The 14,597-nt window shown below is 50.6% G+C and overlaps 1 protein-coding gene across 4 annotated transcripts in view; it reads left to right on the forward strand.

Annotated features, from left to right (window-relative positions):
• The window catches only part of ARK2C (arkadia (RNF111) C-terminal like ring finger ubiquitin ligase 2C), a 55,909-nt gene that overhangs the window by 386 nt on the left and 40,926 nt on the right, over window positions 1-14,597 (forward strand). Inside the window, exon 1 of one of the 4 annotated variants that reach the window (XM_071425810.1) lies at window positions 4,956-5,404. The exons of 2 other annotated variants lie outside the window; for them this stretch is intronic. In XM_071425810.1, coding sequence (XP_071281911.1) covers window positions 5,335-5,404 — 70 coding nt within the window. In that variant the 5' untranslated portion in view covers window positions 4,956-5,334. Of the gene's footprint in view, window positions 1-4,955; window positions 5,405-14,597 lie in introns of those variants that run through there. One more of the 4 variants, XM_071425812.1, reaches the window with a different exon arrangement.

A 14,597-nucleotide genomic window follows, 5' to 3' on the forward strand; every position in this document is an offset into this window, starting at 1 on the left:
ATTTTATTTTATTTTTTAATTTACCCTCTCCCCCACCCCCACCCCTCACCGTAGCCACCAGGCCATCCCAGCGTAGCTGTAGCCGATAACAGCCATTTTTGTACCTCCATCCTGTGTAGTAGCTGAGTTACATTTGCACTGTAAATTCCTGTTAAGTGGATTCGTTTTGCTGTGGTCGTCGTCGCAGAGTCTCTTTGGGGTGCGGCGGGGCCAAACGCCCCCGAATTGCGGCCAAACCCCCAATCCCGGGGCGGCTGAGCTTGGAGGGCACCACGGTGGGGTCATCTGGTCCCACCTCCCTGCTTGAAAAACCTTCCAAAAACCCATTAAATTTGGGGAGGGGAAGCGCGGCGATTGGCCGCGGTTCCCAGGATCGGGCTGGCGGGGAGTCGGGCGGCGGGGTGCGTGTGCTCCGGGGGTGCAGCATCCCTGTCCCCGCGGTGACACCGCTGTCCCCGCGGGCATCGCCCCCAGCCCCGGCTCTCCCTGCAGCCACAAGTGTCCCGTCCCGCCGGCACACCCCCGACAACCCGCCCAGCGACACCCCCCACCCTCCAAAAAAAAAAAAAAACCAAAAAAACCCAAAAAACCAAACAAACCGGGCTGCCGAAAGAGACGACTGGCAAAATGGTTTTCCATTAAACAGGGATAACATTTTTTTCTGCTGTGCTAAATTACTTCCTGTTCTTATTTTGTGGGTAATTTTTTCTGTACCGAATATCCTTTGGTTGTGTATCTCCACCTTTTTTCTTGTACTAAAACTAAAGCATGGTCTGTATTTTTTTACATTACCTAGTTTCTGATGTAAATCTCTCTGTAGAGACATACCCTGCTGAAATGTAATGTGCTGTAGCCTATACATCTGCTCAGTGTACGCTGCTTTTGTTCTGTTGCCCTTCCATAGCATGGTGGGCCTTGCCTTTTTGTATTGTGTGCATGATGACATTGTTACACACGATTCCACTAATACTAATATACGATCTCTCAATAAAGAAACTAGTTTTCCTATATTAACCTAGTGTGCTTTTTCTATTGCTGTTTTCCCATTTATTGTCGTATCCTGCTGTTTAGATTTTTTCCTTGCTTTCCCCTCATCGTGAGGTTTGAGTGAGTGGATTTTTTTCTCCCTCTTAGAACAGATATGGGGGCTTTTAAATACATTTTTTTCCCCCCCACTTCCTATCCCATATCTACCCTCAGCATTAGTCTGTGTGTACATACTTCCCAGCGCACAGTCCATATTGCTGTTGTGCTGATGCAGAATTCTGGTTTTACCGCAGAACAGCCAAAAAAAAAAAGTACAAATCAAATCCCTCGTTATTAATCAAAAAAAGAAATTGATGAAGGGTCTGCTGCTTATTCATTCTAGTTACAACATTACACCTTCCTTACCAGACTGATCCCTCTGTATGGATGGGGGGGGAATTGTTTATTTTTCTAAAGTCCTGATTAACAAGAGGTAAACCAACCTCTATATTAAAAAAAAAAAAATTAAAAAAAACCCCTCCGATCTTTAAGCTGTATATTTTAAACGTATACATCTCTGCGAGTGCCCTGCCCACCATCTGCCAGGCGAGGAGTTGCCGTTCCTCGGTCCCGGGGCGACTGGCACGCTATAAATATCTCCACTAGACCCCTGCAAGGCAGGGCTCGTAAAAACGTCCCAGCTGCTAATGTTGTAACTACATTTTTCCTGCTCGAAGCCTCCAGGCCCACCATCTTCTGAATAAAAACTCGATTTGGTCAAAAAAAAAAAAAAAAAAAAAGAAAAAAAGAAGGCAAACTATGGGGTTGGGAGAAAAAGTCACGGGGAGCCTTAAAATATTGGAAGCATGGAGGAATGGATGAATTGCGGTCAGCGAGCAGCTTTGCTGCGGCTGCAAAGCGATGATAATGATAGTGGTCACCTCTCCTTGTGCCTGCAGCAGACCTCCTCTCCCAGGTCTGCAAAAGGGTCCCGTAAAACCTCCCCGTTTTGGCTTGGATGCCACGAGGAGCTGAGGGAAGTCAGGGCTCCCAAAGCCAGGAGACGGGGCTGGGAGGGGAGGCGCGGGGAGCATCTTGTCTTTAATTACATTTCCACAGAAGCGGGGGGGAGACGCAGCATTGGTGATTGGTCTTTAATGAGAGGAAGACAAATTCAGCAGGTCGGTGGTTCCCACCCGCTAAAATTTCACGAGGAGCCGCTGGCAAGCAAAACAAAAGCCAGTGGCTCCTGCAGCCCGCCCTGCCTTTACCCCAGCATCCCTCCCAGAGACGCATCATTTCGCAAGGCTGTGCCTTTCCACCTCTCTCCTAGCTCTATCCTGAGTTTGGTTGGTTTTCTCTATAAACATTTATTTATGATTTCCTTCTCCATATTTCCTTTTCCGTGTACCTCGGTGACTGTTTGGCCATCCTGTCCCCCTCTGTATGAGCACCGGTGGGGTGCCCCCTGCTCCCCCCTGGATGTAGTGTATGCCGTGGCCCTTTGTTCTCGCTCCATCCTCGCCCCGGGCCAGCGCTGAGCTCCTCCGTGCCTGACACGTCCCCATACACATCCCGAGGAGGGAGGCTGTGCTTCTCGCTTGCATGAATGAAGGGAGACATGCATGCCTGTTGGGGCTGATCATTTTCCAATGTGATTTTTTTTTATTATTTTCTCCCCCCTCTCCTGCCCTCCCCCCCCACCCCCCGTTTTTTTTATTTTTTTGGTTTTGTTTCGTTTCCTTTTTTTTTTTTTTTTTTAAATTCAACCCCCCTTCCCCCCCCCACCAACCCCACGCCACGTGAGACAATGAGATTCGGGTTATGGCGTGGGGGGGAAAAAAAATAAAAAATCCCCCTTGTCCTCTCCCCCCAGCCCAAACCCCAACACGGATAAACCCATCCCCTCCACGGACACCTGCCGGCAGCTGCCCCTTTGTTGGGAGTGGGGATTCACTGCAGCGAGCGTGACAACCCCCCCAGGTCTCACTCTGCAAATTAGCCCTGCTACAGAGCAGGGCTGCGTGCTCAGCCCACTCCGAGGATGCCTTGGTAATCTAATAATGCACAAAACTGCTGGGTTAATGGCAACTTTTAAAGCAATTTATCATCCGCATCATATTTTTGACCTGTCTTGTTAGAAACACATCCTTACAAGAGGAAGCATCCCCCCCTCCTCCACCTCCCAGCCTTATTAGTCAGTAACCACCAGGCTTTCATAGCTCATAATCCATCAAACTCATCCACATTTTAATGACTTAATTCCTTTGACACTCTGGAAAAGCTACGTTTGAGTCCTGAAAAAGTCACCTGATACAAAGAAAATGATTTTTTTGTTTGGTTTTTTTTTGTTTGGTTTTTTTTTTTTTTTTTTGGTTTTTGTTTTTGTTTTAGCGTCGGTGGGCTGAGGAAATCCAAGGTGGGTCACGTGCTGGTGGTGCTGCTGTGGGTGTGGAGGCACATGCAGTGATTCCTGTAAAGCCTAGACGTCTCTCCAGCACCAACCTGTATCTCTGGGCTCCCTTAAATAACTCCTTTCAGTAACAGGGAGAAGGATAATCCCAAACACGGACAAAAGGAGCTCTGAGGTTCATTTCTGTAAGGGTTGTGTAAAGGTCTCACACCCATCTGTGTGCGCTTAATGATGGCAAAGGGGAGCTGGGCTGATGGGTCTCACACGGGGTCTGGGCTGGTGGCACAGCTTCCATCCTTTTTGAGAGGAAACAGAAACGAGTAGTGCTCACGTTTTGCTCATGCTGGGAATTATCAGCAGAGCCTAAAGAGAGAGCTGATCTGGATTTACCTTGCTGCGTGCGGATCTGGCCCCGTGGAAGTGTGTTATTTAAGAACCGGTGAGTTGGTGCGCGAGGGAGGCAGCAGCAGAAGCTGTGAAGCTCGGGGGTGCTCGAGGGGGTGTGTCTGCCACAAATCCCCGGAGCTGCTCTGGTGCAGGGGCACAGAGTGCTGGGGACACGGTGGGGACACAGCCCAGGCTGCTCGGGGTGCCCTGGGCAGAGTGTGGGTGTCCTTGCAGAGCCGCCTCCGTGACCTTTCTGGAAGGACTTTCCTAGAGTAAGTCTTGAGTTTCGTTTCTGTTGTAGCTTCAAACCCTGCTCATAACCTGGGCAGCTCCTTGGTAGCTGAAAGGGGAGGATGGAGCATGGCTGGGGCAGGCACTGCCCCAAAAGATGTAGGAGGAACCCCCCCAGGTACCTCGGGGAGCACCTGGGACATCCAAGACTGGCTCATGGGTCTCCCCTGACCAGAGGGACGATGGTGACAACCACTGGGGGTGCAGAGGTGGAAGGACAGGGGAATACAGCTCTTTTGGGGGTAGCAAGGACATGGACATCCCACCCCTTTATGTGCTGGTTTAACCCCAAACCATGCACTGGGGCACCTCATGTCTAAACTGGAAGATTCTTCTCTCCAGAGGTGTTCAAAAAGGGACAGGTGCTGCAGCAAGTCAGCAGAGAAAAGCCCTTCCCACCCTTAACCTGGGAGTGCTCGTTTTGGGAGGCTTTAAATTAATGAGTGAGAAATCCAAGGGAAGATTTGCAACTTCTCCTGTATTAAATTGTCTTCAATATCTGTAACCCCCAGGAGCAGAGTTGGTTTGGTAATTGGAAGAGGTGTGATGGCATTGCCAACTGTGACTCTCAGGCATCTCATGGAATTTGGGTGTTCCTGCATAACCCTGCAGCTCCTGGAGCTGGGTGATAGCACGAGGCTTTAATCTTAAGGGGTTTCACATAATGTAGAGCTTCAAGGTGCTGCTTATGGCCAACTTGGTCCTCCAAACTCACAAGTCTGCACTCAGCAGGTGTTTCAGCTGATGTGGAGGTTTGAGAAGAAGAAGGGGAATGTGGGGCTGCAGGGCAGGGACCTGCAGGGAGGCAGTGAGAGGGGGGACAACACCCAGTGGGGAAAATGGTAATTTTCTCCCTTTTTTGGTTGATTTTGGGTAGATGGAGTGGGTTGGTCTGCAGTTGGGGTTGGCAAAGTGGTTTCCCAAGCAACTCTGCACAGGACCCCATGGGAGATCCACAAGTTAAATCCTTGAGTGGTCTTGTCTTACTCCTAAACCTTTTTAGTGAGAAAACTCTGTCTTTTGAGAAAGGTTAAATTCTCACAAAAAAAAAAAAAAAAGGTGCAATCACTCCTTAGCCTCTTGCAACAGGTCCTGGTGTCCTGGTGGTGGCAAGGACTGGGCTCCTGTGCTGGAGAGCTCAGCAGCAGCCAGGATGGAGGGAAAGCAAACCCTTGTCTGCTCCATGCCTCCTCTCCACCTTTTCTTAACCCTTTCTGCTCCTCCTCTGCTCAGTTTTGCAGTCTCCCAGGACCTTTTCTCACACATTTTCCTGCCTGATGGTCCTTTGCATTTCCCAGCCCCAGCTGGATTGGGCTGGTTGGCCCATGCTGTCGTGGATCCCTCTTGGTAAGTGTCCTTAACCTCTGTTGTTTTCTCTCCCTCCCTTTAAAGGCTGCAAAATGTGCCTGCAGGAGAGCTGTGTGTGTGTGGCTTGTGCCTCTTTAATGAACAGAATTTCTTCATTGGCTTGAGGGACTGCACCCAGTGGGGTCAGCAGCAAAGAAGTGCTGGAAGCAGCAAAGGTGCAGGTTGTGGGGACAAAGAGAGAGTAAGGGGCAGCCCTGTGGGCTGGGAGTCTGTGAAGTGAGGGCACGCCTGCAGGGAAATGTTTGGGTGAGGATTTTGGTACTTGGGGGAAGGATCCAGGTGTCTGTGTGTCTCTTATCACATCCCTGGGGTCCCAGCTGCTCCCAGTGGCTGCCCTGTGTGGAAGTGACACCCCGAGGTGTGGGTGACCCTCAGCTCAGTCAGAGCCACTGGCTGGTGCTGGTTTTCCTCTTTTTTCCTCCCTCTGGAAGGCCTGAGCGGTGCTGTGGAGCTGTTGCCATGCTCCACCCCTCCATGTCCTTTCCCAAATGGTCCAAAGAGCAAATGTGTCCCCAGACAAGGAGAGCACCAGGCATGGGCACCTTCTGGGACTTCTTTGAGCAGGACTGATGGAACTGGACAGCCTACCAAACCATATGTCCAGCTCTGGAGCTAAGAGTGGCTGTGGAAACATTCTCTTGTCCTTTTTTCCAGGCTGGAACGTGTCTCTAAAAGGCATTCAATAAAACCATTCCTGGGACATCTGTCTTGCTGCAGCTGCTCCCCACCCTGGGTTCCTCCAGTGAAGGAAGGGATTGGGAAACATCCCTGTAACAAATGTGCCCTCCCCAGCTGTGCTTCCTCTGTGTCTCTAGGATTCCTCATTCTCCTGGTGGCATCTGACTCTTCTTTCAATCTCGCTGCCAGATGGAGGCACTGATACTTCCCACAGGACCTTGGGATTTTTGGAGGCTGTGGGTGCATGAGGAGTCACCCCTCATGACCACTTGCCCAGCTAGCTAGCCAGTTTTGATGCTGCCTCTGCTGAAAACGGGGCATCTGCAGACAAAAGGAAGCTTTCTTCTCTCTTTTATTTTTTTTTTTGTTTTATATCAGAGGAGGTGCCTGTGTTTGCCTGCGTGCCCTGGGGCAATGCAGGAGGTTTGTGTGGTCCATTCATGGCTGACCATCACCAGCTGGTGGGAGCTGGTACTTGAGCAGTCTCTCCTGAGGGCCCCAAGCCTCAGTGAGGAGCAGCTGGAGTCTGGAAGGAGCTGTGGGTTCATGGTGAAGCTGCCTGGATGTGGGGTTGGATTCCCATCTGGCAAGGCCTGAACTTGTTTGTACGTGCATAAACCCAAAAAAACTCCAAACTCCTCAGCTTTTAAAGGAGTTGCTTGGCATTTATACTGGGGTGAATAAGATGAGAATCTAGTCTGAGGTGTGTTTTTATCTTAAAAGAGAGAGAGAGAGAAAAAAAAAAGTTGGCAGCAGAGTAAAGGTATTTTGTTTGCAGGAGGGTTTGGTGGTGAAGCTATCTTTGCAAAGACTATTGGGGTGCACTAATCCCTGCTTTGGCATTTGCAGTTAAACTTGAGCAGGAGCTTTTTAAATCTCAGTCAGCGTCTGAAGGTAATGGGGGTGGTGATGCTTCAGGAGAAGTGTCCATCAAGCCTGGCAGCTTCCACAACCTCCAGGCGGAAAATACCACTCGTTTGCCTGTCAGGATAGGAGCTGTAAATCTCATGCAGATTACCACGCTGCTTGTTTTGGTTTGCTAAATCCACACTTCTCTCCCTTGTAGCCTGGCCTTTAATATTAATATCTTTAATTTCATTTATAAATTCACTTATCAGCTTTCATTAGTCATCCCGTTAATGATCCCAGGCAAGAAATTTGTCATTTGACGTCAGAAGGCAGATTAAGGGACTTCTAAAGCCTTGGGAAACAGCTTCATGCTGCACCAGAATTATAGCAGTTGGCATACGAGGCTAATGCTAGGTGTAATTTGCATCTGCTGCTCAGGGGATGAGTGATTATTTTATATATTTAGCAGAAAACAAGAGAATTTCTTAACCATGAATGGCGCTACGTTTCCTGCAAACTGCAGTATTATGAATCACTGGGCTATAAACACCTTGTTTGCTGGTTTCGTGTCAGCATGGGGGGGATCCTGACAGCTCCCCTCCTCCTTGGCGGGGTTTTCCTCATTGAAATTAAGGGATTCCCTCTGTGCTAGGAGCTGGAAGGGACAGGGAGTGGATTAAGTTTTGCTGTGCCTTTGGTGGCTGAGCTCCCCTGATGGTAGGTGAGGGTGTTTGGGAGGGTTTGGAGATGGGTGCCTAAGGCATGGAATGATGCAGGGAACAGCCCTCACAATATTTGCTCAAAACGTCTAGAAAAGAGCAGGGTTGGACTGAAAAGGGATGAGATGTAGCAGCTCCAGGCACTGGTCCATTCAGGTCCATCAGGATGAGGCTTTACAGATGCTGGGAGCAAGCAGCGTGTTGGGAGAGAGACCTTATCTTAACCAGCTGTTATTTGTGATATCCCACAAATCTCCTGGGGCTGAGATAAGGAATGAGGAGGCTTCCTGTACAGAGATAGCGGGCTTGGGGTTGTTACAAAGTTGTTTCTTTTTTTGTAATGAACGCCTCATTGCATGCAACCCTGTAAAAAATGCCCCCTTCCCTGCAAAACCCATTGGCAGCCCCAAACTCTCCCCTTTGTGCACAGCCTCCTTTGAGATCAAAGGGCTACAGGCAGATCTCCAGGAGCCTGAACAGAGAAAATGTTATCCAGTGTGCACCAAAAGCATTTGGGGAGCTGTTTTTGCTCAGCCGTCCTTGGTCGGAGTGGGAAATTCCTGTGGAAACTGCAGTGGGATGATCCTGACTGGACACCAGATGCCCACCCAGCTTCTCCATCAGGAGGGCAGAGGGAGAAAATGAAATGGAAAAGAAGTTGTTGAGATAAAGTCAATTTTAAAAAAGCAAAGGAAAATAGAAGAGTTACACTCTATTTCCCATCACCAGGTTATGTCTGGCTACTTCATGGGAAGTAGGGATTCAATATTTGTAGCAGATGGTCTCTGGGAGCCAGCCAGGGTGTGACACAGCCCAGGGCAGTGTCATGTCCTGTCCCTGTGCCGGCCCTGCTGAGGCACCTCCAGTGCTGGGGACAGCTCTGGGCCCTCAGGACAAGAGAGACCCTGAGGGGCTGGAGCGTGTGCAGGGCAGGGAACGGAGCTGGGAAGGGGCTGGAGCCCCAGGAGAGGCTGAGGGAGCTGGGCAGGGGCTGAGCCTGGAGCAAAGGAGGCTCAGGGGGGCCCTTGTGGCTCTGCACAGCTCCTGACAGGAGGGGACAGCCGGGGGGCCAGGCTGTGCTCCCAGGGAACAGGGACAGGAGGAGAGGGAACGGCCCCAGGCTGGGCCAGGGGAGGCTCAGCTTGGATATTAGGGAATTTTTTTTCATGGAAAGGGTCATTAAGCTTAGGAACAGGCTGCCCAGGGCAGTGATGGAGCCCCCATCCCTGGAGGGATTCAGAAGCTGTGTGGATGTGGCCCATGGGGACATGGGTCAGTGGTGGCCTTGGCAGTGCTGGGGAGTGTTTGGACATGATCTTAGAGGTCTTTTCAGTCTAAATGATTTGCTGATTCTCTATTTTCCCGAGTTTATCAAAGCAGCAGCAAAACCTATCTCTATCCTTAATCTGCTGCTCAGCTCTGCCTGCCTCCCTCCTGCAGTATATTGACCAGTGGTGGCCACACTCTTGCCTCCAAGGCTTTTCCTTCAAACTGTGAGCTGAAAATTGGAGTGTGGCATGGATATTGGGCCCCAAGGCAAGGAATGTCCAGTCCCCACAGCACCAGGGGAGTGCATGGGTGAGCAGTGGGTGGTGGGCCAGCAGCTCAGCTGGTGGCAGTTCTATTGAACTGGGTTGCCAGGGACTAGAAAACAAGAATATCTGGTTTTGATGATGATGATTATTTTCCAGTTCACTGGCTGAAAATTTATTTTCCTGGGTTTATATTGTCCTTGAGTTTTTCAACAAAATGAGAGGGTGGGGAGAGGCTTTTAAATGGTTCATTTGAAGGGAGATGAAATAGGCCACAGCCCCAGAAGTGAAATTCTATATTATGACAAAAAATGAAACAGCACCAGCTGGATGGAGGGAATAAAACCAATTCATCATGATTTTTAAATTGGGTTTTTCATACACAAATGTTTGACTTTGACATAATTTTTAAAGTATCTTAGAGGTGGGTTAGGTGTTTTGGGAAGGATGTAATGGTCAGGAATAGACTGCCTTTGTTTTCTTGCACTGTGAAACCATCAAATTTATCTAATCAACAGAAAGTGCTTTACTAATGCCTGAGATGAGTCTTGCAAAGGCGTGGGAGGTCACAAAATGAGGAAGGCCATGTCAGCCCCTGCTCCTCCCTCCTCCTCACCTCCATTGGCATCAAGGATGAGTTTCCAGGCTGGGGAAGGGCCAGAGGTCATTTCCAACATGACAGTGAGAGTGGAAATCCTGACCAGGATGTGTCACCACTGCTCTGCTCCTCACTGGTCTCACCCAGCTCGGTCTCTGCTGCTCTGCTCTGGGGTGGGGCAGCCTCACCTCAAGTGCTGAGGGCACTTTTGGGTGCCACAGCATAAAAAAAGACATTGAACTGTAAGAGAGCATCCAAAGAAAGCCACAAGGAGGTGATGGGCCTTGAGGGGAAGCTGAGTGAGGAGCAGCTGAGGGCACTGGGTCTGCTCAGCTGGAGGAGATTGAGGGGAGACCTCATTGCTGTCTTCAACATCCTTGTGAGGGGGAGAGGAGGGGCAGGTACTGATATTTCCTCTCTGGTGACAGGGACAGGACCCAGAGAATGGCTGGAGCTGTGTTAGGGCTGAGGTCTGGATATCAAGGAAAGGCTCTTCCCCAAGAATGTGCTGGGCACTGCCCAGGCTCCCCAGGGAATGGGCACATTCCCAAGGCTGCCAGAGCTCCAGGAGGGTTTGGACAGCACAGCCAGGGATGCACAGGGTGGGATTGTTGGGGGTCTGTGCAGAGACATGAACACCATGACCCTTGTGGGTTCCCATCCCACTCAGGATATTCTGTGATTCTCTGCCATCCTGCAGGTGCAAACAGCACCTTCTCCACCGCCTTGTTTGCTGTGGGCAGGAAAAGCTGTCTGGCAGGTGTGATTACAAACTTGCCAGTGGAAATCCTGGGTGCTCTGCCACAGGAGACCACAGAGGCACCTTGGGGGCCAGGATGTGTCACCTGCAGGGAGAGTCATGCACTGCCAGGTCCAGATGGCTGTGGTGCTTCCCAGGTGCTCCTTCTGGATGGTGCAGGGGTGTCCTGGGAAAGGAAAATATTGCCAGGAGGTAGTCACAGGATAAGAAAAATAGGGTGTGTGTCAGGGGGAAGGAAGGCATGTTCCCTTGGACAGGAAGCGGTTCCTCCTGAGAGGGTTTGGGATGCTGGGTATGTTTGCTTGGTGTTCTCTCTGTTCTTCCTGCAACAAGTGATTTTTAGCCCCTTTAGGAAAATCCAGGGCCAAACCTTAATATCTGGGAAGCTCAGGGCAGTTTTTGGGGTATGTTGCAGTGGTTCATTGTGGTTTAACCCCATCCAGCCCCTCACAGCCCCTCACTCAATCCCCCACCAGCAGGATCAGGGAGAGAATCAGAATGGTAAAAGCTGGAAAACTTCTGAGGGGATTGAGATAAAGGCAGTTTAATAGGCACAGCAAAAAGTGTGCACATGAGGAAAACAAAACCAAAGAATTAATTCAGTGCTTCCCACAGCCAGGCAGGTGTTCAGCCATCTCCAGAGAGCAGGGCTTCCTCCCACATGACAGTGGCTTGGGAACACAAACACCATCACTCCAAACATCCCTCCCTTCCTCCTTCTTCCCCTCACTTTATATTATCTTCACCACTGTGGCCACACAAAAAGCAGCAAAGGCCTTGGCTCTGTGCAAGCCCTGCTCAGCAATAACAAAAACATCTCTGTGATATCAACCCTGTGTTCAGCAAAAACCCAAAACACAGACCTCTAACAGCTACTGTGTAGGAAATTAACTCTACCCCAGCCCAAACCAGCACACTCAAGCATCATGCAGACCTTGTGGGACCCCTGTCCTTGCCCTGGGATTCCTTATCCACAGCCCAGCATTTCTCACTGGACCTTTTCCTGTGAGAAACTGAGCCATGAGGGAGATCTTTTCCCCCTGGGCTGGCCTTGGCACTGTCAGACTCAGGCCCATCCTCTGTCTCTCTGCAGACTCAACTTCTGCTGCTCCTCAGCAAATGTCTTCTGAGCCTGGTTGTGTGCTGCATGAGTAGCCTGAGAATCCATCTGAGCTGGAAGGGGACCCACAAATCAAATGGGATCATCAAATCCACACCCTGGCCCTGCACAGACCCCCAGCAACCCCACCCTGAGCATCCCTGGCAGTGCTGTCCAAAGGCTCCTGGAGCTCCGGCAGCCTCGGGGCCGTGCCCATTCCCTGGGGAGCCTGGGCAGTGCCAGCACCCTCTGGGGAAGAGCCTTTCCCTGATACCCAAACTAGCCCTCCTCCTAGCCAGCACCACTCTTGGCATTACCTTCACTAGACTTCTCCACCTTTACCTGTCTCATTTCCCACCATGTGTTACAGTACCTGCTGTGCTTTCCCTTGCGGATGCAAGGAGTTGCTCCTTCCTCACATTCCTCCTCCAAGCACCAACATCTCCCTCATGGCTAGTGCTGGCTCTGGGACCCAAACCTGCTGAAAACATTGAGATGCTTCAGCACTGGCCTGGTGTTGGTGTAGGGGAGGGTAAGGAACTGCTCTCCATGTGTCCAGAGCTCCCTGAGAGCTCCGTGTGGGCTGAAGGATGAGGAGGCTGAAGGGATGAGGAGGCTGAAGAGCAAGCCCTGTCCTCTGGCTGCTGCCGTGGGGGATGGCTGTGATGGATGGTGTAATAAGTGGTGTTGGGAGCACAGAGCTGGGCAGATCTCTCTCATAACTGGCTTTAAAGAGCAGCCACGTTCATTATTTGGCCAGGAGAAAGGAACATCGTGGTGTGGTGCCAAGTGGGCTCTCGGCGCACATCCCTCTTCCAGTTTCACTTCCAGAAAACACTGCTTTTGGTGGGGGTGGTGGTTTTGATGGATGCTGTGCAGGAAGTCCCTGTGCTGAAGGGCTGGTGCTCTTTCACAGAACAGGGAGCACTGGTGCCTCTCCTCTTTTTGCTGCAATGGCACAACTGGTCACAGCTTTCTGGCCCCATGATGGGAGTGGGGCAGCAGCAAGGGGTCCTTCCTAATGCCCTGCAATTTAAATGGGAAACAGGGATGGAGATGCTCTGCAGAAACCCGACTGGCTGGCAGCATTCTCTGGTAGAGGTGACATCCAGGCCAGCACGAGGGGCAGAGGGCATCAGAGAGGTGCCAGGGCCTGGCAGCAGGGTGGTGCAGGGCAGGAGAGATGCACCAGGGCACCCAACAACCCCTGCTTGGAGCTGCCACCTCTGCAGATGCCCTGGGAGCCCTTTTTGAATGCAGCCTGATGGAGGTAAGTTTAATGGAGCAGGTGGGTGTGCAGAGGGCACCCTGCCCCTGAGCCAGAGTGCCCCTCTCCAGTCCATAACAATCCCAGATCCTGTTTGCTGTTGAGGTTTTTTCACCCCCAAAAGAGAACAAGCCCTTTTCTAGTGATGCCATGACGTGCACACTTTGCATCACGCCAGGGAGCTGCAGCTTTGGGAAAGCCAACAAATATAATGAGACTTCGAGATTAAAAGAAAAAAAAAGGAAAGAAAGAAAGAAAGAAAGGAAAGAGATGAAAGCCCAGAGCACAACAGCATGGTGGAAATGTGAAGTGTTTGCCAAGGTTCAGGCACCAAAAAGCCAATGAGTGGTGTGCTCCCCACATCTGAGTTGGGGTTGGGTGGGGTGCAGCCCATCAGCTGTAGGAGTTGCTTTTTCTGTCTGTCAGGACATACAACCTGCCTGGGGGAGAAAGGTATCTCTCTGCAAAGAGCAGGGCTTAAAATTCCTGGGAAGTTTTCATCTGTGGGGGAGATTTTAGCTGAGCTCTCTTGTGGAAGTGCTGGGTGATAGGGGAGGAGGCAGGGTAACACACAGAGAGAAGCTCAGGAAATTCTTAGGGCAGCAGGTGATGGACCAGAATGTCAGGGAAAAACAGCAACACAGAGAGAAATCCCACACTGGTCTGGGGCAGCTGGAGGTGGAGAACTGTGGGTCTCCACCTCCAGACTGGCGTGGAGGAGGTTGTTGGCTGGTTCCTGCAAAATTGAGAGGAAAGGAGACCTTGGTCCAGCCTGCTGAGCTGCTCTGCAGGGCTGGGCACCTTTCTGAATGAGCCATCCCTTGTCTTTGAGAAAATGGGGCATTCAGGAGCACGTCTGAGCTCAGGGTCCCAGAGGAAGTTTGCCCTCCGCACAGCTTTTGTTGTTGCTGTAAAAAGTAGGGGTGAGCCCACTTCAAAACCATAGAATCATAGAATCCTTAAAGTTGGGGAAAATCCTCCAGGATCATGGAGTCCAACAATTACCCCAGCACTGCCAAGGCCACCACTGACCCATGTCCCCAAGTGCCACATCCACAGGGCTTTCAAACCCCTCCAGGGATGGGGACTCCAACACTGCCCTGGGCAGCCCATTCTAAAGTCTGACCTGAAAATTTCTTCCTTCAGTGAAGAAATATTTTCTTAACATCCAATTTAAACCTCCCCTGTCACAACCTGAGGCTGTTTGCTCCCATTCTGAATGTACAAAAAAGTCAGGAATTAGGATTTTGTCCACCAGCTTCCTGGGTGAGGGTATTCAGGGCTTGGGGACAGCCAGCAGACACCTCTTCAGGGCTTGTTGTTTGCAGACCTGCCAAATGTTGGGCAGCTTCTGAACCAGCCCAGAGCTCCTAACTGGGGGCTCAGATTGATTTGCTTGCTCAAAATGCGTTTTCTGAATGGAGGGGAAGGGTTAGATGCTTTGTAGTCCATCGCTCTCAAAAGCACCAGAAAGATTTTAGAAATTCAGTGTGTGTCTCATCTGATGTTCTAGAGGTGCCAGCCTTTAATTAACATCACTGAGAAGTTCAGATCCCAAATTTAATTCCTTTTTGTATATAACTGGGAGTTCTGAGGTGTCAACAGGTTTTGTGTCTCAAACAGATGTTACTTTTTTTCCCTCAGAGCTGGGTTTAATCTGAAATACTGCT

This window comes from Agelaius tricolor, unplaced genomic scaffold (genome assembly GCF_023055355.1).
Source record: "Agelaius tricolor isolate 1412-34295 unplaced genomic scaffold, bAgeTri1.0.p SCAF_4, whole genome shotgun sequence".
In the NCBI taxonomy this organism is placed as follows: domain Eukaryota; kingdom Metazoa; phylum Chordata; class Aves; order Passeriformes; family Icteridae; genus Agelaius; species Agelaius tricolor.